A 24,171-nucleotide genomic window follows, 5' to 3' on the forward strand; every position below is an offset into this window, starting at 1 on the left:
CAAAATTTGAAGGATTACAGAATGGGATATTCTTTATATTAGCCGTCGTATTTGGATATTTAGTGATCAAACTGCTTTTCGATTTCCAAAATGAACTACCATATGCATTTATCTTTACTTCGCTATTCATTATTTTTCTATATTTTTTAATTTCTATGCATTACATTAAAGGAGGCTACATTGAATTGGTGTTAACAGGTTTTGTGTTTTCATTTCCGTGGGTTCCCTATCTTATATATGATTATTGTGGAACATCCTTCATATTTACATGGGGATGTTTTTGGCTGGCAAATTTCTTTGCATCATTGATATTTACATGTCCAAATTTTGATGGACTGCTATTAATTCTACAAGCAATATGTTATATACTAATTTCTACATTAGTAATTGGATTGTTATCTTTGTGGGCTCATGAGTGCACCTCCGAGAAATGTTTTGATAGCGAATTTATTTGGGATGTTTTGCTCAGATTTGGTGGAATTCTTGTTGGGACAATTATTGCTCCTGGATATTATGACTGTCTTTCAATTGATCCTTATTCAGCATTAAGAGAGTATAGTTTATGCATTCCCTTGTTTGGTCTTTTAGGTGCATTGATTGCAATCGGAATAGTCCTTTTATCTGAGTTAAACATAATATCAATAATTGAAGATGTAAGAATTTTATTTTTTATGACTATGCTTGAATATATTTTGTTCACGGTTTTAATGAACACTGAAGGAGGAAATATAATTCTTTTCAAATATCTCCAATCACTAGTTATTGGAATTTTATCCATTTTAATTCCTCTAATGATGTCAGAAATTTCAGGTGATTATTTTACTCATGCCATGTGTTTTTATCTATTAATGATTTCTGTTGGGATTTTCATTGTATATTATTTTGAAAGGTTTTACATATATATCGTTTATTCTCGATATTATATTCAATTCTAATATGGTTCACAAACAATTGGGTGTATGGTTGCCAACTTAATATATTAGATTATAATTGTGAGGATTGTTTCAATATTGCTATGGCTCTTGTTGCTCCCATTTTTTAATGGGCTGTAATTTATTATGGAACTTTCATTACAATAAAATTGTATTCTATACTGCAAGGTCTGAGGCAACTACATGTCTTATATCACAAATCATTCGTATAATCACATTCACATATGATTGCGGTGCCAATTCGACTTTCGAAGCTACAAATATTATATTTTTATTTTTTGCAATTACTGGATTATTTCTTCAATAGCATTTATTCTTGGAGCAAATAAATCGCGGAAACAGCATTTTATTTCGGTGTTTTTGGATTTTGCCAAATACCATTTTTATCGAATGTTAATAATAATGATATTCTATTCATTGCTTTGTATATGATTATGAACTGGTTTTGGTGTTTTCTTTTTAATTTATTGAGATAAAATATTGAAATTTTAACATTCAAATAATTTTTTTGGTATTTTATATGAGTAATTGGGAAGTGAGGAGTGCTGACGCTTAATCAGCGTCCTACAGTTTCTAATTCCTAGGAATAATTATATCAAAATTATAATATATGAGGTTCAAATCCAATTTTTTTTCATTAAAATATATGATAAGTCAGTAGTTTTCCTACTATATTTAATATTTTTCTTACGACTCAATTTATCCAGTGGAAAAAAAGTTCTTTATATGGCTTCTCGAGTGAAGCCTTTGGAACAAGAATCATCCAGTGACAATGTGTTTGAACCGAGTGGCTTAGGTGAGTTAGAAAATCCGAATAAACCAAATTCCAAGCCCAATAATTCTTCAAATAGCCAACAAAGATCGAATGAAGAAGAAATAATAGATGAAAACAAACAACTTAGATATTCCATTAAAAATGGCAATTTTTTCACTAAATATTCACAAATTCGCAAAATCAGATCAATCTTAAACGATAATGAAATTACATATGATGAATCAATTATGCTTTTGAATCAATTGGAACAATTTACCAAAGATAAAACTCTTCGATTTGAAGTTTTTAAATGTATTCAAGTTAATTTAGAAAACGATATGGACAAATTGAGAGAATTCGTACGCAAAGCAAATGAAATACTGAATCTTTCAGGATTCGCCACAGTAGAAACTTTTGTTAATGATTTACTAAATAATAAGTGTAATCTCAAAATCGGTTTAACACCAGAGCAACAAGAAGAAGTAGACAGGATAAAAGCAGAAATAACCCAAAAGGAAAACGAAAAGCAAGAGATTAATTTAGATATTACACAATTAAAAAGAGGTAAGAAAAAACTCGAAGGAAATAATACTGAAGCTGACAATCAGATAGCCCAAATAGATAAAAAAACGCAAGATTTCACTTTAGCTAATGAAAAGTATATTTATCACTAGATCAAGAGGTAATTGACTTGAATGAAAAGTTAACAAATTTAGATGAAGAAATGAATGATCATAGAAATAATGTTTTTAGCAATTGGAAAGCTTATAATAAAGGAAAAAGAAAATACTACAATTTTCTTAAACAAAACCAAGAAGAGGAAGATGACGAAGAAGAAGAACATGATCATGAAACATCAAGCAGCGAGAAAATGTCCTCTGACAGTGATTCTGATGGACATACAGTTAAAATTACAAGATTTGGATTTCATTTATTTTGTTTATTGATAGTAAGTGGTGGAATGACACTCTCAGGAACAATGGTTCCAGTTTCGCCTTTCGATTTTAATTCAACAAATAATATTCTGTTTTACGTTTTGCCAATGATATTCGCATCTCTTAGTTCATTTATTTCGATCTTTTTCAAAGAAATATTTAATAGCGAAAAGAGATTATTTATGACAATCATTAACATTATTTTTGTTATTCTTACAGTTTGTCTCCACTTATCAACGAAAATCATTCCGTTATACTTGACTATTCGAACATTTCAAGGAATTATTGTTGGTTTAATGTCATTTATTTATCCAATCACACTTAAGCAAGTTTGCACGAAGAAGCTTTATAAGACATATTTTGTTGCTTTCTTTCTTTTCTTTTGTATTGGTCTTTTTGTTTTTCGAAGTATTGGAGCACATTGGATTAAACTTATTTGTATTGTTCCTTTCATGCAAAGTTTATTAATCTGGATTTCAGAAAAGAAACATTATAAGCGAATTGAATTTCGAGATTATAATTGTTGCTATGTTGAATCGCCATTTCTAACATTTGATACAATCGGAAGATATCTTATTCATGCTTTCACAGGATCTTTAACATTTTGGATAGGAATCAACAGATACAATTCAGACAATTTCTCTGTTTTCAAACTAACAATAACATTTATACTACCTATGATTGTTTTCTTAATCATCATAAGAAAATTGACAGCAAGATATGATATTTTAGTTCATTTTTATTACATATTTTCTTTCGTTTTGTATTTCATTGGCGGAGGATTGGTTATTGGAAAATTGGAAACAGAAGGTTTTTATGTAATTGCAGCTGCTAATGGTGCAGGATTATTCTTCTTTTGTTGGGATCATTATATCATTTACAATTCTCATCCTATTTCAACATTTCCGTTATCATGTGTATTATTTTGGCTTTATAATGGTTTATCATCATTGATTTACTTAAAGACAACTCCATTTGTTTGGTTTATTGTTGGAATTAGTGTTTTGGGCGGTTATATACTAATATTAATATTATCACCTTTCGCTCCTCTCATCGTATATATAGGGTGTCCAAAGGTGTGTTTAGCACAAACCTGAATACTGCGAATAGAAATAAACAAGATACATATATATAAAGTTTATTTAAATATAATCACCATTGGATTCAATCACGCGTTCGCAGCGATCGATCCAGGCTTGAAAGACACGCTTTAAATCATCATGAGAAAATTGCTCAAATTGCTCTCTTACAAAATTTTCAAGATCATCTGGACTCGTGAATTCGCGTCCTTCAGCTCTCTTTTTTAGCGTGCCGAATAAATAAAAGTCAGAGGGTGCAATATCAGGTGAATAAATTGGGTTTGGAACAACTTTGACATTGTTTTCCACCAAGTAATTCATTACCTTATGACTTTTGTGAACTCTTGAATTATCAAAATGAATTGCAAACTTTTGTTTTTGTTGTTTGGATTTCTCAAACTCATCAGAATTGATAATTTGAGTAAGAACATTGTCAATTAGATACTGAGCATTCATCGTATTAGGTTTTTGAAGAATATCAATTGCGATGATGCCATTCACGCCCCAAAAAACCGACAACATCATCATTGGTGTGTCAATTTTTTTCTTCGGGAATGTTTGCGGATTTTCATCCTTCGGGATCCACATGATTTTGGCTTCTGTTGCATATTGAAACCAAGACTCGTCCCCTGTTACTAAAAAGCGAAACTTCTTGGATTGATACGCACCCAATATAGAGAGGAGCTCTTTCGAAGATTGGACTCTAGATTTTTTTTGAACTGAATTAAGGTTGTGCGGAACCCAACGTGTATACGCTAGTTTGTAGTTCAAATAATTGTGCAGATAATAACTGACTGTTGTACGTGGTATCTTTGTCATCTCCTCTATCCTTCTGAGTGATGCTCTTGGGTCTTCATCTAGCGCTTGAAGAATTGCTTTGATTTTTCTTTGATCCGGCGATTTTTTGTCAATTTTTATGATGGGCGCCTTTTTGTTCATGAAGTGATACATCCTAACATGATACGTTACAGTGGAATAGCTAGGAGCATCCATACCTAAGCATTTTACCAATGTCTCGTAGATTTTTTACAGTCTTTGCATTTTTTTGCAAGAGCGAGGATGTTTTCTTTAAATATATTGTTCAAAATCCTTCTGATAATGACATTTACAAATTTGTCATTTATTCATTATCAGCTATATCTATTGGATCTTCAATTATTGGGCATTGCAAATTCGACGATTTTTCTAATGTAGTTGCTTATCATTCAATTCCTTTCTTCTCTGCTTTCCTATCCTCAATAATTGCAATTTTAACCATGATAGGTTCGCTCAATGAATCAATATTATTCATTAAAAATAGAGAGTTGTTATTGACAATATTTAACATTCTTTTTATTATTTCAACAGGTGTAGTAGGATATAGCAAAAATGTGACTGTTGTATTAGTATTCAGAGGTTTTCAAGGATTTGCTATTGTTTTTTTAGCTTTTGTTAATACAATAACGATCTCGGAAATGGATAGATATTGTAATGGCATATATTTATTGATCTTTGCATTAGGTTTATCATTAGGAAACACTTGCTTAGATAGCTGGCCAATACTTGCACTCATAACATCTTCGTTGCAATTATTACTGATTTGGACGTGTAAAGCCAATTTCAAAATGTATATTGATGTTGAAGCAGAAATGTTTATCGGCGATGAAAGCCTTGATTTCTTAGTTCATATTTTTAATGCTATATACGCTTCAGTTGGTTCTTTAGGAATTTTTATTTATAATTATCGTAGTACAGAAACACGAGCAGAAACATTCTTTTACGATCTTCCGTTTTTCTTATGTGCTGTTTTTAGTGTTATAGTCATTTATTGCATTACTAATAAGAATCATGAACCACTTTTTTATAATTATGTTTCGATTATAGTTCTTTTTATTGGATTTGCATTATATTATTTTGAACATAAAGCCGGGAAGTATGTAATAAGTTCTGGATTAGGACTTGGCGTATTTGTTCCATGGTTTCGTTATTTTACAGACAAATATAATCGAGCATCATTGGTTTTCACATGGGGTTGTTTTTGGTTGGCAAACGGATGCTTTTCTTTCCTCTATCTGTACGTCACTCCTCATACATGGTCACTTGTTGGTTGGATAATAACTGCTATAATTATTTTTGTAACACTTGTTGTATTATACATTCTCCTGGTAAAATTCATAGGCGATAGCTCTTGTACTATAGATAATGAAGTATTCTGGGATATTTGCTTAGGATTAGGCGGAATTCTCGTCCGAACAATTATTGCTCCAGGCTATTATGAAAGCACTGATTCTGATCCATTTGGTATATGGGGTGTTTACAGTTCATATCCTCCTTTATTTGCTGCATTCGGATTAGTAATAACATGTATTGGAGTTGGATGTGATATAATTAAGGACACAAGAATTTCATTTGCTTTGGTAAACTTTGCATATATTTTGTTCACAGGATTAATGAATATCAAAGGAACAACAGTGATGATAGTTTTCAAGTATTTTCAATCTATAACAATTGGTGCTTATTCTGCTTTAATACCTATTATGTTAGCAAATGTTGCATCATGGGATGATAATTACTTTCATGCAATGAGTTTTTATTTGTTAATGATACCTTTAGGTATGTTCCTTTCATCTTTTTCACAGAGAGACTATTTATATTACGTTTATGTATTACCAGTTTTATATATACTCATAATTGTATTCACATCAAATTGGACAGATGGTTGTGAAATTGAAAATCAGTATAAACACTTTACACACTTCCAAGCTGGATTAGCTATTCTTGGATCATTTTTTGGCGGATTTTGTCTTAATTCACAATGGGTATATAACCACCATGGATATGGATTTTTCATGGCATTGGTTCAATGTGTTATCAGTGCAGTTTTCCATATTATTTACAGTATCATGAAAGGATGCGACTGCATTGAGGATTGTGGTTACATTGTACTTAAAGTTTTTATGATTATGTTAGAGCTTTCAGCTTGCATTATTGCCATCATTTATATGAATACAGATGCCACAGAACTCGCATTACTCCCTCTTTCTGCTTCATATGGTTTTGGAATCTTTCAAATACCATTTCTAAAATCAGCAGAAGATCTTGATACTCTTACAATTGTTGTGTTTCAATTTTTTGTATGGTTTTTCAGCACTATTTCTGGTGTTATGTGGTATTATATTCCACGTATAACTAGTATTCTTGTTATGACTGGATTTTTATTAGCTGTTATTGCAAATATAGTACGTCAATTCTGCTTTTAAGTTTTAAGATAAACATGATATCTATATTTATTGTTCTTAAACTGTTCTTGAGATGAATAAAAACAAATTTAATTCATATATCTTAAAAGATATTTAACCTTAAGAATGTATACTATATTTATAAATTACATATTCTTTTCTAGCATGGCTATTCATGGATGCCATTTTTTAAGGGTGAACTTACCACTTTCTGACATGCTCTCATAATTCATCATTGCTGTATTTCAATAACAAAAAAGTATAACAGCCTCATGAGGTGCTAGGTAGTGAATTATAATAACTCTTTCCCTATCAAAAATATTAACTTTTTATTATAGAAAATTTGGATATAAAGCATAAGTGTCAAAAAATTGAGAGATTTCAGAACGTGGTAATTGCACCCTTAAAAAAGTCAAAAAATTCACAGGGCATCTAAAATCAATTTTATTTGATGGATATTAGAGAATAAGCTCCATAAAAAAGTATGGGGTTTGTAAATAGTCTATATCTGTAAATTAAATCAGATTTATTCTCAATCTCCTATCTTGAGATAATACACCTTCTTTGGTAACCCTATTGATTTGCTTGGGTTAAGCTGTTCAGATTTATTTTCTGGTTTTGGCGTCTAACAAATTCAAATCTTCTATTCATATAAGGTTTAATCTTTTCTTCACAATATGGAGTAATGAAATGTATTTCTTCTTGACATTCTTCGTTTTTTAAAAAATGAAGCTGAAGATTTTTGCACTCAATAATAACATCTTCGATTTTGGGACGACAGGATGGTTCACGATGAGTCATTGACAATATCAATTGCCAAATACTATGAGGAATCAGCGGTGATAACAGTGGTTAAACATGTAATTAAGAACACATCCAAGTGAAAATATATCACTTTGCTGATCACATCTCACGTATTTGTATTTTTCGTGTTTCACTTCAGGAGCAATGTAATATGACATTTGAAAGTCAGGTGATACAACGCCATGAAAAGATGCAACTTCAAAAAATATATAATGTGGGAAAAAATAATCATCAAGAAGAAAGAAATTTGGATTAATATATTCAAGTAAAATCCCATGTCGGTGTATAGCTTGGACATTTTGACAAACTTCAATAAATTTGCTTAATAATTCCCTATTACTTAATTCCTGGTTTTGCTTTAAATATTTGGTTAATGTTCCATTTTTATAGTATGGAATGTTAGTACAGAAACTATTTCGAATACTTAAATTTGGAGATATTAGTTGATAACCTAAAATTTTTTTGCTCTCAATTTCGAATGAAATATCTTGTTTTGTGTATTTAAATAATTGTTCATTATAGAACTCGGAAGAATGTATTAATACAGAGTGATGGCCATAACCAACAGCTTCAAATCCATCTGGGATCAGAATTTTTTTATATTTTTCAATGAGTTCTTTTTTTGAAAATTCATTAGGTGCGTTTTCATATTTTCGGCAGTGATCAATAAATTCCAAATCCACATTTGGAATGTGTCTGAGAAGGTCACAAAAACTTAACCTTTCGCATTTTCCTGTTGGATTTTCTGGATTGATTATGATTGTGTCAATACTAATGTCAATCATAATTTCATATGAATTAAAGTTGAATAATTTCGGATTATTCAAAAATTGTAAGAATAATTGTCTGACTATTAAATGGCAATCAAGGATATTACTGTTTGTGTTTTGATATGTCCATAAATAATCTCGTAAGCTAAGCATGCTCATCTTATGATTTTTAATTATTTTATATTAAAAAAAATTTCCAGAATAATTGCTGTCAATTTCTTAGCATTTTTTTCCATAGTTCGATCATTGAATTATTTAATGTCCAAGCTCCAACCAGTATATTTGAAATATAAATGCATTTGAGTATTATTCATTTCTTAAATAAGTAATTCAAAAATTGAAAGTATAATGAGAATTAAAAAAAAAAAAAAAAAAAAAAAAGGTAGTGGGGCTTCCAGGCACTTCGTGCCTTCTAGCCCTGATGTTGATGTTTAGTATAAATGAAGTTTTTATTCGGAGGACTCTTCTTCTTCCTCCATTGCTTCTGGGAAGAAGCCTTCTTCTGGGTCGAAAACATTATATAATGTGTCGCTTTTCACAAATTATATATGTTTTCATGTTTTGTCACTTTTCTGTCACTTTTCAGGGAAAAACATTTTTATTATTATATATAAATGAATTTTACAAAACCACCGTTACCGTTCTTTGGAAATAAGAGTAGATGTAAAGATATTATATTGAGAGAACTTAAGAAACTACCGAATGGTCTAACATTTGTAGATTTGTTCGGTGGAAGTTTCTATATATCCCATTTGTGCCATACCGTATTCCCAGACTCAAAGATTATATGCAATGACTTCGACAACTATATGGACCGTCTCAAACATATTCCAGACACAAACAATATATTGAAAGAGTTAAAAGAAAAGATACCTATAGGTAAGATGGAACGTATACCATTAGATAACAAAAATATTGTGAGAGAGGTTTTGAAAAAAGCAGAATATATAGACTGGGATAGTATATCTGCTAGACTATTATATAGTGGTTCTATAAGAGTTCATGACATTGAAACACTTATGTCAAAAGTTTTATATCTTAACTATACAAATGTTTTCAAAGAGGACATAGAAAAATATATTGAGGTATAGAGTTTGTGAGATGTCATTGGACAGATTTGTATGAAAAATATAAAGACAAGGAAAATGTTTTCTTTATAGTGGACCCGCCGTTCTATAACACATGGGATTTTCAATACCAAGTAGACTGGACTTTGAGAGACTCTTTAGAAACTTTAGACGTTATACATAACCATCCATGCTTTTACTTTACATCGATAAAAGTGGTTTGGAAACCGTTATGAGATGGTTAGAGGACATACATGACTATGAGTTTAGATATGACAAGATAGAATATGAGAGAGGTCCTATAAACCGGAGAAAGTGTCATAACAAAGAAATTTTATTAGTAAGTAAATGTGGTTTGAAATAGGACTACTTGTTTTAGGTTTTTTCCATTGTGTCATTTATTTATTTGACGTGGCAGAAAAGTACAGAGAATATGAAGATGAACCAATGCCTGCAAATGTTCAGTATATGTACTCGTAAGAGATATTTTTATCTAATATTAAATGGACGCACAGAACTTAGCGAATGCACAGCAACCTGGACAACCAAACCCAGAGAATATTCCAAATGAAGTTAGAATACAAACTGCAATGGCAAACTATGGTCAAGTGCCAACAGATGTACAAATGCAAACTGCCATGTCAAATGACGCTGCGTTAGGTTTGCCACCATGGTATGCAAATATGAGATGGAAAGAGTTTTATACAAACCCTGAAGTGGGATATAAACAACTTTATGCAGATGACGCGAACACAGGAGTTGACCCAGAATATGTTTTCTACCAGAGGAGAAACAGAATGTATGAGCTCCAGTTAAAGAATGCTATGGAACTCAACAGGAAACGTAAGAGACTAGGCGGACATTAGATTTTTACATATAGTAAAATGGGTTTCTTCAGTAAGATAGGAAACTTCTTTCGAAATGTTGGAAGAGGTATATGGAATGGAATAAAAACCGTAGGAAGAGGAATTTGGAACGGTGTCAAAAATATTGGTAAAAGAGTAGGTCAGTTTGTTGGTATTATACCTAAAGACCCTGAACCAGAAGAACAAGCTCCTGTTATACAACAGCCTGAACCTGCACCACAGTCTAGTTGGCAACCAAATCCAACACCTCAACCGTATTAAAAATTATATTTTTACCGTTCGATAGTAGTTGTATATGAAACTAAGTTCTAAGTAAAACGCATGGTATAATGGAATTATTCTTTTTCTTCCATCTGTAGTAAACCATACTTGAAAGTCTGAAATACTTCCACTTGGTGGTTCGTATAACTTTGTAGGTTTTCGTAAAAGTCATTTGCCAAGCATAAGAAAGAGTTTTGGGCGCCAGAAAATGAAGCATGAACAATAATAGCAGCTGGGTCGAAAACATCTTTAAATAAATATGGTTCATCTCTTGCATATCGACTGTAAATATTTGCTAAAGGAAGTTTGACTTTCTGATTTAACATTCTTTGCAAATAATACCATGACATTGCAGTGAATTCTGTATATATTTGTTCGTCTTTATTTGGATTGTTTTCGTAGATTTGAAATGACACTTGTGAATTTTGTTTGTCATATACAATTCTCACATAAAGTGTGCTCTCGGTATTTGCATATTCATCAGCATATTTTGCATAACATGAATTTATTTTATCTTCTATATTTTTTAACGCAGTCTGTAGAGAAGATGAAAGGTCAACTTGTATTAGCTCAATTTCTTCCCACATTTTTCGTTTCCCTTCAGATATATAATCTATATGAAACCTTACAATAAATGGAAAACTTTTATCTTCTACAGACACAAACTTCATTCTACGAAAGCCAATAGCTTTTGTGACAGATGGGTCTCTTAGCCATCTTAATGGGTAGTCAAAACGATAGCCTTCATGCTTTACGGTCTCTGTCTCAAACTTTTGACCGACATTAGTAAAAAGTTCATCTAATGGTTTAGTTGTAGCAACTCTTGAATTTTCTTTTTCTATTGGAAGCATATTTTATCTAGAATAAAAATGTCGAAAGATATTGCTTCTATGAGAGAAATACAACACAACCGACAACTCATTATGCAAGCTCTAAATAAGAACACAACAAACTTTTCAAACTATTCTAAGATATCTGAGTCATTGAAAGAAGGAAACTTAAAACTGACATTAAACCCAATGACAGATGAGTTTCTGTTTCAAGACAATAAGAACCATACTGTCTGTATAAATCCAACAAAAGGAACTTTAAACGAGAAACCTATAAATGAACTTCTTTTGAAAACAGATGTTGACAACAAAGCTGACAAAGAATATGTAGACGATGCAATAGCAAAAGAAGAAGAAAGAGCTAACAATGCTTATGCAACAAAAGAACATACTCATCCTGAACTAGCAGACAAAACATATGTTGACAATAAAATGTCAAGTGAAGTGACAAGAGCTGAAAACGAATATTCTAAAAAGACTCATACACATTCTATATCTGAAATAACAGACTTACAAGAAACCTTAAACAGTAAAAGTGCCGTTGGACATACACATACCATTGCAAATATTACAAACTTACAAGAAACCTTAAACAGGAAAAGTGCCGTTGGACATACACATACATCTTCTGAAATAACAGACTTAAACGTTAGCCTTGAAAATAAAGCAGATAAAACATATGTCAATGAAATATACCAAAGTTTGATAGGAACAACGAAAAATATTGAAACTATTGTTGGTGACTTTTCTGTCAATGAAGAAAACAAATATTTTAGATGGGAGTTTGTACACTCCTTAAAAAATGGTATACGGTATAAACTCATTCCGAAAAATAACAATGAAATGTATGTAGGCTATATAAAGAATGATGGTACACAAGTTAAAGTTCCATTAGACAACAACTGTTACTTAAACTTATATGGAGACGAACAAAAGAAATATTTAAGAGTTTATGAAATGGCAGATATGACATTACCTAACCCAGCTCCAGCACCATATTATTATGACTATGGAGATGACGTCAGAACACCACATGTAGATGAACAAAAGCTAACATTATATTTAGATTATTATAGATATAAAAGATATAATGCAATAGAAAAAACGAGAATAGTATACTATTATGAAGATGACAGAAATAAATATTATAGTCAAGATTTTACCTACCCTGAAAACATAAGATTATATTATAAAAAATATTCTGACACAAACCAGAAGAAACCTGAAATAGTTGCACTATATTTTTAAGTTCAAAAGAGACAATCCTATAATGTCTCATATGTTTGATTTAATGAACCCAGTAGGTTCTATTTATACATCTATGGAAGCAAGAGGTCCTCAAGTAATGTTTGGTGTTGGTGCATGGGAACAAATAGTCGACAGGTTTTTGTATTGTGCAAACTCTTCAAAGGAAACAGGTGGAAGTAAAACGATTTCAGGTGAAAATTTACCTGCACACAGTCATTACATAGATTTAAGTACATCTCAAGCAGGTTGGCATAAGCATAGATATTGGGATTGGTCAGGAATGACAAAAGGTAAAGGATATGATGTTAAAGACGACGTTAAGTTTGCTATAAATTGTTACTGGAGTGACACTCAGGGAGAAGGAAACCATACACATTTCGTTTCAGGATATACGCAAACAACGGACAAAGTAAAGAATACATGCCACCTTACATGACAGTTTACGCATGGTATAGAATTGCTTAGTCGTCATTTTCAACTTCTTTAGCATATTCGTCAGGAGTTGTCTTATATTTGTTAGGAACTGTCTTTGAAAGTATACCACCTTGAACTTTGACAAGTTTGAAACGAGGTCTGACAATAGTAGTTTTATCTTCTGCTTGCAGTGTGTACATTTTGCCATGTTTGCCTAAAACTTCATAATATTCTCTTGTATACTTTCTTCTATTTTTACGAACACGAATGTGAGTACCTGTCGGGTTCCCATTGTTGTCATAGTCAATAGTATTTTCATATGGGTCGCGTTTAGGTATTTCTATTTTTACTTTGTCACCTTTCTGAAGTTTGAAGCCCGGCATTCTTTCTTGTTTGTCTCTTTTGACTAAATTATTAAATATATAGTCTTTCTCTAAGTCAGGGTTGTTTTTCATTTCTTCGGGGGAGTGGTTTCCCAAACCTTTTTGTTTACGGCTATTGTAAATATTTAAAACTTGTCTCATCTTTGCCATGGAGAAGTGTCTATATTTGTCGTCATATGACATTTCATTTGCTTCACCACCTTGTGGTTGGTTTAAGTCTCTTAACATTTTTATACAACCGTCAATGACACCAAGAGCAAATGTTTTGGTCGACAATGAAATATTGGTTTACATTTTTTGAACGCAGATAGTTTTTACATCATCTGATTTGAAAGAACTTTCACAGTCAGATGTCAGTTTTGTTGGATGGTATTTGTCAACGAATATTGTCAAAGCTGCTAAGATATCTAAAATATTTTTGGACTGTAATGGTATGGCTTCACAGTATCTTGTGTTTTGACCGACAAATATTAGCCAGTATGGTGGTCCATCTTCTCTATACCTCGGAATGTTTTCCAAGATATCCATAAACCAAGCATTTGGTGTTGAACTAAAGATTTTTATCATGAGTGCTTTCTTTGTCGCTTTAGAAACATAGGGGTCCTTGTTTGGATTCGTCCATTTTTAAACCATAAGAAATGGTTTATTTGGCGCATTAGCAGGAGTTGCATCCAGATTTTTGCCCCGCAGTGGGAAACAATAGCCAGAGGTGCATTTGGAATTGGAAGGAAGATTTTGAGTACATTAGGTATATACTTAAAGAGAAAGCACAACCTAATTATACAAACTGTACAGAAAGGTTGGGATGTAGCACGAGATGCAGCAAATCTTATTCCAAATCCTGAAAACAAGAGGAAAAGTTCAAGGATGGATGGACAATGTAGGAAGACAAGCAGGAAACTATTATAACAAAGCAAATGACTACTATAACCAAGCAGGACACTATATGGACCAAGGTGAAAGATTCTTTAACAGAGGATATAACCATGCACAACAATGGGTAAACAATAACCAACCTCAACCGCCTCAAACTTGGGGAATGTAAAGTTTTTTACTGAGATGAAATGAACAATACAGCATTGAGACAAATGGGTTCAAGATGGATTTGTCGACTTCCAGCAGTTACACAACGTGTTTGTCAAGTTTCTTCCTATACCTCAGGAAGTTTTAGACCGACTTAAAAAACAACAACAACCAGTTGAAAACAAACCAAACTAAAATTTTTACTGAGATGAAATGACCGAAGAAGTTGAAACGGTAGATTTGACACCACAAACAAAAAGTTCAGAACCATTGTCAAAACCTGTCAAAGAACTTACAGATGAAGAGAAAAATTCAATAATAGAAAGTGCCAGGTCTGGAAATACAAACCCTAACTATAAAGTCACTTTTCATAGAAATGGAACGGCTAGTATCTCAAAAAAGAAACAGACTCTCACAAATAAAATATTGAAGTCTGAAGGAGCTTTCGAGACAACAGATGGAAAAGTTTACTTCACTGACCAACAGTTCATTATAGAACATCTCATTGACTTAGAGTCGAAATATTCTAAACTTTACAACAAACACAAAAAGTTGAAAGGAAAACAAAAACAAATGGCATATGATATTTACGAAGATGTTGACGACACAACCATACCTGCAAGTGAGGTAAAGTCAGAGGAACCGAAAAGTGACGAAAAACCGATAGAAGAAGAAAAACCAAAAACTGAAGATAAACCAAAACCAAAGTTTAGTTTCCAAACTAAACCAAGTCAACCTTCACTAGCTGGTATGGGTTGGCGTCAAAGACTTCTGGTAGCAGGAGGTTATGTAAAGTAAAAGAAAAAAATATTTTTAAAACAGTATATTTTTTTATTTTTATTTGAACTGTACGCTGAGTTTGTTGGAAAAGACCGTTGGGAAACTTGTTTGTTAGACGATGAAATATGAAATGGCATACCATTTAAACAACATATTTTAAAAAAAATATTTTTTTATTTTATTTGAAATGTACGCTGAGTTTGTTGGAACAGACCGTTGGGAAACTTGTTTGTTAGATGAGAAATATGAAATTCACTGTTGTGAGTCATTTGAAGTCAGAAACAAAAAGACAAAAAGAGTTTTAAGCGGATGGGAGGGAAATGACGGATATGCTCTTATGAAGATGAGTGGAAAAAACTATTTTAAACATGTTGTCATTGCAACTCATTTTATACCGAACCCTAACAATTTACCTTTTGTAGACCATATAAACCGTATAAGAAGCGACAATAGACTTGAAAACTTACGTTGGGTCACTTGTTCTGAAAACAATAAGAACAGAGGCAAATTTGGAGATATTGTATTCGAATTTGTCGACGAACTAGAAGATGAAGCAATTGAAATTACAGACTATGGCAAGCATACGTTTGAGTTTTACTACTATAGCGAAGAACAAGACTCTTTCTACTTTTATACCGGCGTAAACTATAGGAAATTACAAGTATGTTTTACTAAGGCAGGCTATGCTTATGTAAACACTAGAGATACAGATGGAAAAAACGTTCAAATACTTCTTAACAAATTCAAGAAGCTATATGGCATACCATTTTAAAACGTTTTTAAAACAGTATATTTTTACATATATAAAATGCTTCAGGTTGAAAAACAAAGAACAAAAGTAGCAGATACAAAACCGTTAGACTATATCTTTACAAATGCCGGTAGGACTATTTCAGATGAAGAAATTTCATCTCGAATTGTCTTTCATATACAACTACGGAAAAGTGCTGAAAAAGTATTGAATGTGAAGATATTAGAAAATAACACGTTTTCTAACATCGTAGAAAACTCATGAAAACAATTTATTTTTGACACTTTCACAAAAAACATAAAAAAGTGAGTTAAAATGAGATGTTTACTGAACTGGTTGGATGTCGCCTTCTGTAGTTATGTAGAATGGTTGACCTGAGAAGTGGAACAGTGCTCTGAGAATTTGTATAATTCGTGGAATTGGACTCTCTCTGTTTGGAAGTTGTATCCAAGGACGCTTGGCAAAGAACTTGAGAAGAGCTTCTCTTTTGGCGTCCTTTATGCCATCGTAGGCTGTCCCGTCTGGTATTTGAATTGGAATTCCAGTCGAAGTCTCGAGATTCAAGGCAGCCCTTCCCGTTATCCAACAGTTAACAAGCTTGCCTTTTACATTCTGCCTGAGGAAGTCTTTAACAAGCTCGTTAATTTCAATTAGGTAAACTGCCTCATCTAATGGCTCGATGTTGTCCATTGCTACTGTCAGTAAAAGTACTGCTACTGTCAGAAAAAGTACTGCTACTGTCAGAAAAAGTACTGCTACTGTCAGTAAAAGTACTGCTACTGTCAGTAAAAGTACTGCTACTGTCAGTAAAAGTACTGCTAGGAGCAGAAAAAAGGAAAATTTGAGAGGGTTTTCGACGATAAAGTACTGCTACTGTCAGAAAAAGTACTGCTACTGTCAGTAAAAGTACTGCTACTGTCAGAAAAAGTACTGCTACTGTCAGAAAAAGTACTGCTACTGTCAGTAAAAGTACTGCTACTGTCAGAAAAAGTACTGCTACTGTCAGTAGAAGTACTGCTAGTAGCAGAGATTTTTATCGTTGTGGTCCGACGGTTAAGCCACAGACGAATGTCCGACGTCCCACCAACCGAGTCCAATCTCAATCCAGAAGAACCGAAAGCTCCAACCCTTGGTTGTTCCAACAATTCCAATCTCAATCCAAATCGAAGAGAGACCAAGAGTTCGAAGAAGGTCTGAACCGCTTACGCAAAGAGTATGCTACAGCTCCAACCCTTGGTTGTTCCAGCAATTCCAATTCCAGTCCAAATTACTACCAATCTCAATCCAAATCGAAGAGAGACCAAGAGTTCGAAGAAGGTCTGAACCGCTTACGCAAAGAGTATGCCACAGCTCCAATTGAGAGAAAGTTGTTCCCGGACCAAAAAATATAATTTAGGGTAGAAGGTCATGATTTCATCGTAAATGTTTTGTCAAGACTTCTTCGTATATGTTTTGTCAAGACTTCTTCGTATATGTTTTGTCAAGACTTCTTCATCGTAAACTAAACGTAAATGTTTTGTCAAGAATATAGCAACCGTCGGAATACAGACGGTTGGTTTTTATATAAAATTCATGCAGGAAATTCTTGAGTTTTGGTTGAAAGAATACGGTGGAGCCAAAAGTGGCTCGACCTCAAAACAAACATTTTATGAGCTTACAAAGGGTGTTATGAATGAATTCAGCAACATACATCCTGACCTCGTTCATTTTTGTTGCTAAATTCAGTAAAAATAATGTTTATGTTAGAATGTTAGATCTAACATGTTTTCTAACACGTTTTCTAACATGGTCTAAAACTCTTGAATTTTCATGAATTTTCATGAATTTTCATGAATTTCATCGTAAATGTTTTGTCGAAACTTCATCGTAATGAGTGTAAATGACCCAAAAATAATGTTTATGTTAGAATGTTAGATCTAACATGTTTTCTAACACGTTTTCTAACATGGTCTAAAACTCTTGAATTTTCATGAATTTTCATGAATTTCATCGTAAATGTTTTGTCGAAACTTCATCGTAAATGTTTTGTCGAAACTTCATCGTAATGAGTGTAAATGACCCAAAAATATAATTTATGTTAGAATGTTAGATCTAACATGTTTTCTAACACGTTTTCTAACATGGTCTAAAACTCTTGAATTTTCATGAATTTTCCCGAAATAAAAAATAAAATTAGTTTTATTTTTTTTTTATTTTTTTTATTTTGTATAAAAGATATGATTTCAACAATCGGCACAACAACAGTTCAAACAACTACAGCACCAAACTCGTTAGTCATGAATCCAACATCTATGTTAGTAGAGATGAAAAACTTCATTCCTTCTTCATATACTTTCGAAACAAAAATCCAGAAGATAAAGCAAGAACTTTTAACAAGTAATTTAGACTGTAGTGCGAAAGATGAAACAATGAACAGTATCTTTATGAAATGCAGGACATTATTGACCATTTACCCAAATTGCCTGAAATCCAACAACAAAAACTAACCATTCCGAATTTGACGAAATAGAAGTCAAAGCAACTGACTCAGTAGAAATAAAGAAGTTCATACGAAAGGTAAATTATGAATTCCTTGGTTTTCATTGCAACCATAAGGTTATGGACAAAGATTGCGACATGGTATATAAGAACATCTCTGACCTTTACAAATCCGAAGAATTTAAGACCTACGACAACTTTGTTTCATTAGTTGCAAAATGTGTTTGGGAAATAAGAGATAAAGATAGTAGGGGTAAGGTATGGAACGAACAAATAAAACCCGCTATGTTCGAGATGAAGAAAACCATTGACGCCTTGGTTGTTTTAGCAGGTAAGGTTTCAGAATATAACGCAAAAATGAACCCGCAATGTTCAAAATGTAAAGCGCAATGAGGAAATATAACTACTCCGTCAAAGAGATAGAACGTATGCGAAACGACTATGCAGATTTAAAGAAAGAAGCAGAAAAACCAGCAGAAGATAAAATGAACATGTTAGAATTCTGAACAAAAACTATCCAACTGCTGACGATTTCCTTCTATCTGACGTCAAGAAGAAGTATAAAAAACTTTCGGTATCGTTAAAACTTTTGACATACTGACAGAAGAAATAGAAGCTACGAAATTGTTTAGAGTCATGAACCATCGCAACATATACCATGTAAAACGCTTGTAAATAGTTATGTTAGAAAACATGTTAGATCTAACATTCTAACATAAACATTATTTTTATTGAATTCCGTATGAAATTTCATGAATTTTGTATGTTTTAGACCATGTTAGAAAACATGTTAGAAAACATGTTAGATCTAACATTCTAACATAAACATTATTTTTGGGTCATTTACGCTCATTACGAAGAAGTCTTGACAAAACATTTACGAAGAAATCATGAAAATTCATGAGGTTAGAAAACATGTTAGAAAACATGTTAGATCTAACATTCTAAATAAACATTATTTTTGGGTCATTTACGCTCATTACGAAGAAGTCTTGACAAAACATTTACGAAGAAATCATGAAAATTCATGAGGTTAGAAAACATGTTAGAAAACATGTTAGATCTAACATTCTAACATAAACATTATTTTTGGGTCATTTACGCTCATTACGAAGAAGTCTTGACAAAACATTTACGAAGAAATCATGAAAATTCATGAGGTTAGAAAAGAGGTTAGAAAACATGTTAGATCTAACATTCTAACATAAACATTATTTTTGGGTCATTTACGCTCATTACGAAGAAGTCTTGACAAAACATTTACGAAGAAATCATGAAAATTTCATTTAAGATAGAAAAATAAAGTTAGTTTTTATAAAATATTTTTTTTATTTTGTTATGTAAGAACAAAATGACAAACATTGAGTTGAAACAAGTTAGAAAGATAGACAATGACACCAAAGTGGTTAGAATAGGTGATTTAAACGTAAGATACTCAAAGGAAATACAAATATTCTTTGTCAGACATTTTATCTCCATCTGGAAAGCAAACAAACCACTGGGTTATAAATGCTTCTACTCAGAAAATTTTGACAAGAAATCCTGAGCTTATGATATCGGTAAGATTCTATGGAAAAAGAGCATATCTTATAGACAAAAGTCTTATACCAATAGTTTTGTTATGGTTAGACCCAGTTGTTGGATATAACTTCATAACATATGGTTCATTCGATACGGAACGTTGCAGTGAAGGCTTACTTTACATCGTTCAGAAACCGAAGGACTTCAATACAAAAAGATATAAGATAGGAAGAACATATAATATAACTCTAAGATATGACAGTACAGTCAATAGAGTCAAGGTTGTGTTGTTAATGATATGAGAGCTGCAGAAACAGAACTACTTGAAAAGTTTGAGAAAATGTATGGTGCTCCCACGAAAGGTAAAGAAACGTTTGAAGTAGATGAGATAGATAAAGCTATAAAATTATTTGACGAAGTTGCTGAAAAATACATGTAAAGCGTTTATTTTTGGTCTTTTGTGAAAGATAGAAAAAATAACGCTAATTTTATTTTTATTTATTTTTTTATTTTGTATGTAAAGACAGATATGTCAACAACAGAGAACACAACAACTGCTATCGTTCATGAAGCTATAAATGAAGAATATGAGTGGGTTCAGTTTAACAAACAACTCCGTCTCATTCGTTCGGTCAAAGACGATATGTACCAAATGCAAAGTATTTTGACAGCATGTTTTGCTCCAGATACTAAACACGCAGACGACTGGTTCAAAAACCAAAGCACACAAGAACTTTTGAGTGAAATTTCTCTAGACAGACTTTTTTCTGAAAACAGTGAAGAACAGCGAGTAGGTAAAAAACCGGGGTCGCCTAAAACTCATGAAAACAGTGAAGAACAGCGAGCCAGACTTTTTTCGGGGTCGCCTAAAACTCATGAAAATCGTAAAAATTTGCCAAATGGTTTGAGAGGTTGGTATGTACATAGACTTCTTGTAAATGCTGTTGCAATGTGGGCTTCGCCTCGTTATGCTTGGTATATTTACAGACTTCTTGACGAAATTCATAGACAAGAACGTGAAGAGATGGAAAACAAGCTTGAAGCAAAGACAAAAGCATTCAGAAAAGAATACCACGTTCGGTACCAAAAGGAAAGGAAAAGAACTATAAGTATATGATTTATACTGAAGAGATGGAAAATGAAGAAGATAAAGATATGGTTATGTTGCATTTAGTCAGAAGAAACAACAAAAGCTTTTACGACCTTGCTAAGATTTACAAAATCTGACAGAAATTGGTTCTATCGCGAAAACTTACCGATTTCAATGACACCGAATGAAGATGTGAAACAAATAGTCAAGATACGTTACCTCAACACACTATGATATTAAAGGTTGTACAATTCTTACATTCAAAGAAGATTTGCCATTGTTAAAGGAAAAAAACAGAGTATTTTGACAACTTCAAACAAGCAGAGTAAATGAACCATTTATTTTTCAAGCTTGACTTTTTACAATTTGAACTTTGTTTGCGTAGATATGAATTCTGAAAGAAGTATGAGGTCTTGTATGACTTTGTACTTCTCCCATAGTTCATGTCTGTCAAACTTACCTGCCATGGACTCTTTCATAAGTTCCATGAAATCGTCTTCGGACAATCCAGGGAAAAGTATGATATCAGTAAGTATTCTTTTAACATCCTTACTTAAACTCTTTGCTGTCTGTACACATATTACGACTGAGATGTTAAAGTGTCTGAGCTTCTTAAGAATTCGACACATATCTTGTTCTCTGTTCTTTAACAAAGGATGAGAAGCAAAGTCATCTAAGATAAGAAGACATCTATGAGGGTAACGTTTTCCAATCGTAAGATTGCAATTTCTTCGAAATGTATTCTATCTCTTTCTGTTTGTTTCTGAAGTGTTTCTTCTCTAATATTCTCTGCATTTCCTCATTTGGGTCTTTAAACTTAGAATTTATATACTCATTTATAGCATTGTACTTCAAAACTCTTCTTTGGTACTTCTTTATCCAATCTAACAACTCAGTATCCTTTATACATACTAACTTAGACTTCTTTATAATATCTTTGAACGAATTGACGGTTTGGTCAAATTGACCAGAAGTACTACAAATAACAACTAACTCATAGAATGGGTTCTTCTCATCTAGTTCTTGTTGTTGTGCAGCCATTTTAAGATAAGTGAAAGTCTTACCCGACCCAGGTTGGTGCGATTAGACCTGTTATACCATTCTGAGCAAATAAGAACTTTTCATGTATAGGCTTTATCTGAGCATTTTCTAACTTCCTCTTGTTCTTCTTCAAAACATTCTCAAATTTCTTGTCAATGTCAGCAAACTTTTTTTCTAACATATTTTTAGAAAAATTAAAATTTTTATCTTTTAGAAAATGTCTAGTGATTTCGCTATCTATATTCGAGACAAACTTTTCGACTCTAAAACATCTGTCGACCATAAAATCTTACATAGTGTAAACAAGAAAGGGGAATTTGTTCTAAAGTTCTGTTTCTGGGAATATGACAAGAACCATAAAACATTAAGCAGAGCAGTCTTAAAAATTTGTCAATGACAGACTTGTTGACAGAGATGACGCCGATTGAAAGATGAAGTCCAACAAAAGTTCTTAGAATGCAAAGAAGACACATGCGCTGTTCTTGAAGATGAAATAGAAAACAGAATAGATGAGCTATTAAAGGACAAAGAACTTTTACATAAATATGGTTGCGCCAAATTTGACATAACTCCACCAGAAAGAAGAAGAAGAAGAGAGAAAAGAAAGAAAAGAAAGTAGAAGAAGAGAAGAAAGAACCTGAACCAGAGAAAAAGAAATTTGACATGTAAAAATAAAATTTTATTTTTAGAACATTTCTGGGTCAATGTCAATGTTCTCTTCCTCTTTAGGAGCAAACACTGGCTTAGACTCTAAAATCTTTTTACCCAACTTACCTTGAACTTCAACTATCTTAGACTCATAATATTCATAGTCGTCTGCTTTCTTTGGTTCATAGGTATAACAAGTTTGTATGCTTTACCTTCTTCGTTTTGAGAACTTTCTGTCAAAATTTTCTTTGACTGTCAACATACCTTCTATGTATAAGTCTTCAAAAGTTGCACCACTTTTTCTAACAACAGCAAACTTAACTGGTGCAATGTTCCAAATTTTGTCAAATGTAGACTTTTCAAAAATTGTAGAAGTAAACATTCAAATATGCGAATGGAGCTAACTTATCTTTGACTTCTGTCATGTACTTATTTACTGAGATGAATTTTGCCATCTTTTCTATCGGATAAAAAAAGATTTTTTTTAAAAAAAAACGTTTTAAAATGGTATGCCATATAGCTTCTTGAATTTGTTAAGAAATAGTCTAACGCATTTTCCATCTGTATCTCTAGCGTTTACATGAGCACAGCCATCCTTAGTAAAATATACTTGTAATTTATAGTTTACGCCGGTATAAAGGTAGAAAGAGTCTTGTTCTTCGCTATAGTAGTAAAACTCAAACGTATGCTTACCATAGTCTGTAATTTCAATTGCTTCATCTTCTAGTTCGTCGACAAATTCGAATACAATATCTCGAAATTTGCTTTTGTTCTTATTGTTTTCAGAACGAGTGACCCAACGCAAGTTTTCAAGTCTATTGTCGTTTCTTATATGGTTTATATGGTCTACAAAAGGTAAATTGTTAGGGTTCGGTATAAAATGAGTTGCAATGACAACATGTTTAAAATAGTTTTTTCCACTCATACTCATCCTAGCATATCCGTTATTTTGCTCCCATCCGCTTAAAACTCTTTTTGTCTCTTTGTTTCTGACTTCAAATGACTCACAACAGTGAATTTCATATTTCTCATCTAACAAACAAGTTTCCCAACGGTCTTCTCCAACAAACTCAGCGTACATTTCAAATAAAATAAAAATATATATTTTTTATAAAATTTACTCAGAAAAATTTTTCTTTGTATATACGCCGTTCTGAACATCTAAAAGACTTTTGACATTTGCCAAGAATGTTCGTTTAGAAGCTGCCATATAACCATATTCTTGACAATATTGTTTATACGAATCGTACAATGACCTTTCATCTAAACACTCAAAGT

The 24,171-nt window shown here is 32.4% G+C and overlaps 5 protein-coding genes and 6 pseudogenes across 11 annotated transcripts, besides 4 other annotated features; 7 read left to right on the forward strand and 4 right to left on the reverse strand.

Moving 5' to 3' along the window:
* Positions 1 to 3,683: 3,683 nt before the first annotated feature.
* Positions 3,684 to 4,771: a mobile genetic element.
* On the reverse strand, positions 3,764 to 4,771 carry TVAGG3_0932790 (annotated as a pseudogene). Its single transcript has one exon. A coding segment is annotated over exon 1 (1,008 nt).
* Positions 4,772 to 7,107: 2,336 nt separating this feature from the next.
* Positions 7,108 to 7,140: a mobile genetic element.
* A 151-nt stretch (positions 7,141 to 7,291) lies between these two features.
* Positions 7,292 to 7,325: a mobile genetic element.
* A 1,524-nt stretch (positions 7,326 to 8,849) lies between these two features.
* Positions 8,850 to 24,171: part of a mobile genetic element that runs on past the window's edge.
* On the forward strand, positions 10,150 to 10,425 carry TVAGG3_0932830 (uncharacterized protein; the record flags this gene model as incomplete). Its single annotated transcript, XM_051252663.1, has 1 exon — positions 10,150 to 10,425. One exon carries the CDS (start codon positions 10,150 to 10,152, stop codon positions 10,423 to 10,425), a length of 276 nt encoding a protein of 91 aa, XP_051078237.1.
* Positions 10,908 to 11,537, reverse strand: TVAGG3_0932840 (uncharacterized protein; the record flags this gene model as incomplete). Its single annotated transcript, XM_051252664.1, has 1 exon — positions 10,908 to 11,537. A coding segment is annotated over one exon (630 nt), but the record flags the coding sequence as incomplete, so codon positions are not given.
* On the reverse strand, positions 13,226 to 13,789 carry TVAGG3_0932850 (uncharacterized protein; the record flags this gene model as incomplete). Its single annotated transcript, XM_051252665.1, has 1 exon — positions 13,226 to 13,789. One exon carries the CDS (start codon positions 13,787 to 13,789, stop codon positions 13,226 to 13,228), a length of 564 nt encoding a protein of 187 aa, XP_051078239.1.
* TVAGG3_0932860 (phage tail repeat-like family) lies at positions 14,798 to 15,382 on the forward strand (the record flags this gene model as incomplete). Its single annotated transcript, XM_051252666.1, has 1 exon — positions 14,798 to 15,382. One exon carries the CDS (start codon positions 14,798 to 14,800, stop codon positions 15,380 to 15,382), a length of 585 nt encoding a protein of 194 aa, XP_051078240.1.
* TVAGG3_0932870 (His-Me finger endonucleases family) lies at positions 15,552 to 16,136 on the forward strand (the record flags this gene model as incomplete). The annotated part of the gene is made up of 1 exon (XM_051252667.1): positions 15,552 to 16,136. The coding sequence occupies one exon, from the start codon at positions 15,552 to 15,554 to the stop codon at positions 16,134 to 16,136; it is 585 nt and encodes a 194-aa protein (XP_051078241.1).
* Positions 17,184 to 17,490, forward strand: TVAGG3_0932880 (annotated as a pseudogene). The gene has a single exon. A coding segment is annotated over exon 1 (307 nt).
* On the forward strand, positions 18,332 to 18,963 carry TVAGG3_0932890 (annotated as a pseudogene). The gene has a single exon. A coding segment is annotated over exon 1 (632 nt).
* On the forward strand, positions 20,918 to 21,533 carry TVAGG3_0932900 (annotated as a pseudogene). The gene has a single exon. A coding segment is annotated over exon 1 (616 nt).
* TVAGG3_0932910 lies at positions 22,463 to 22,914 on the forward strand (annotated as a pseudogene). Its single transcript has one exon. A coding segment is annotated over exon 1 (452 nt).
* TVAGG3_0932920 lies at positions 22,931 to 23,348 on the reverse strand (annotated as a pseudogene). The gene has a single exon. A coding segment is annotated over exon 1 (418 nt).

Source organism: Trichomonas vaginalis, chromosome I, assembly GCF_026262505.1.
Source record: "Trichomonas vaginalis G3 chromosome I, whole genome shotgun sequence".
Taxonomy (NCBI): domain Eukaryota; phylum Parabasalia; order Trichomonadida; family Trichomonadidae; genus Trichomonas; species Trichomonas vaginalis.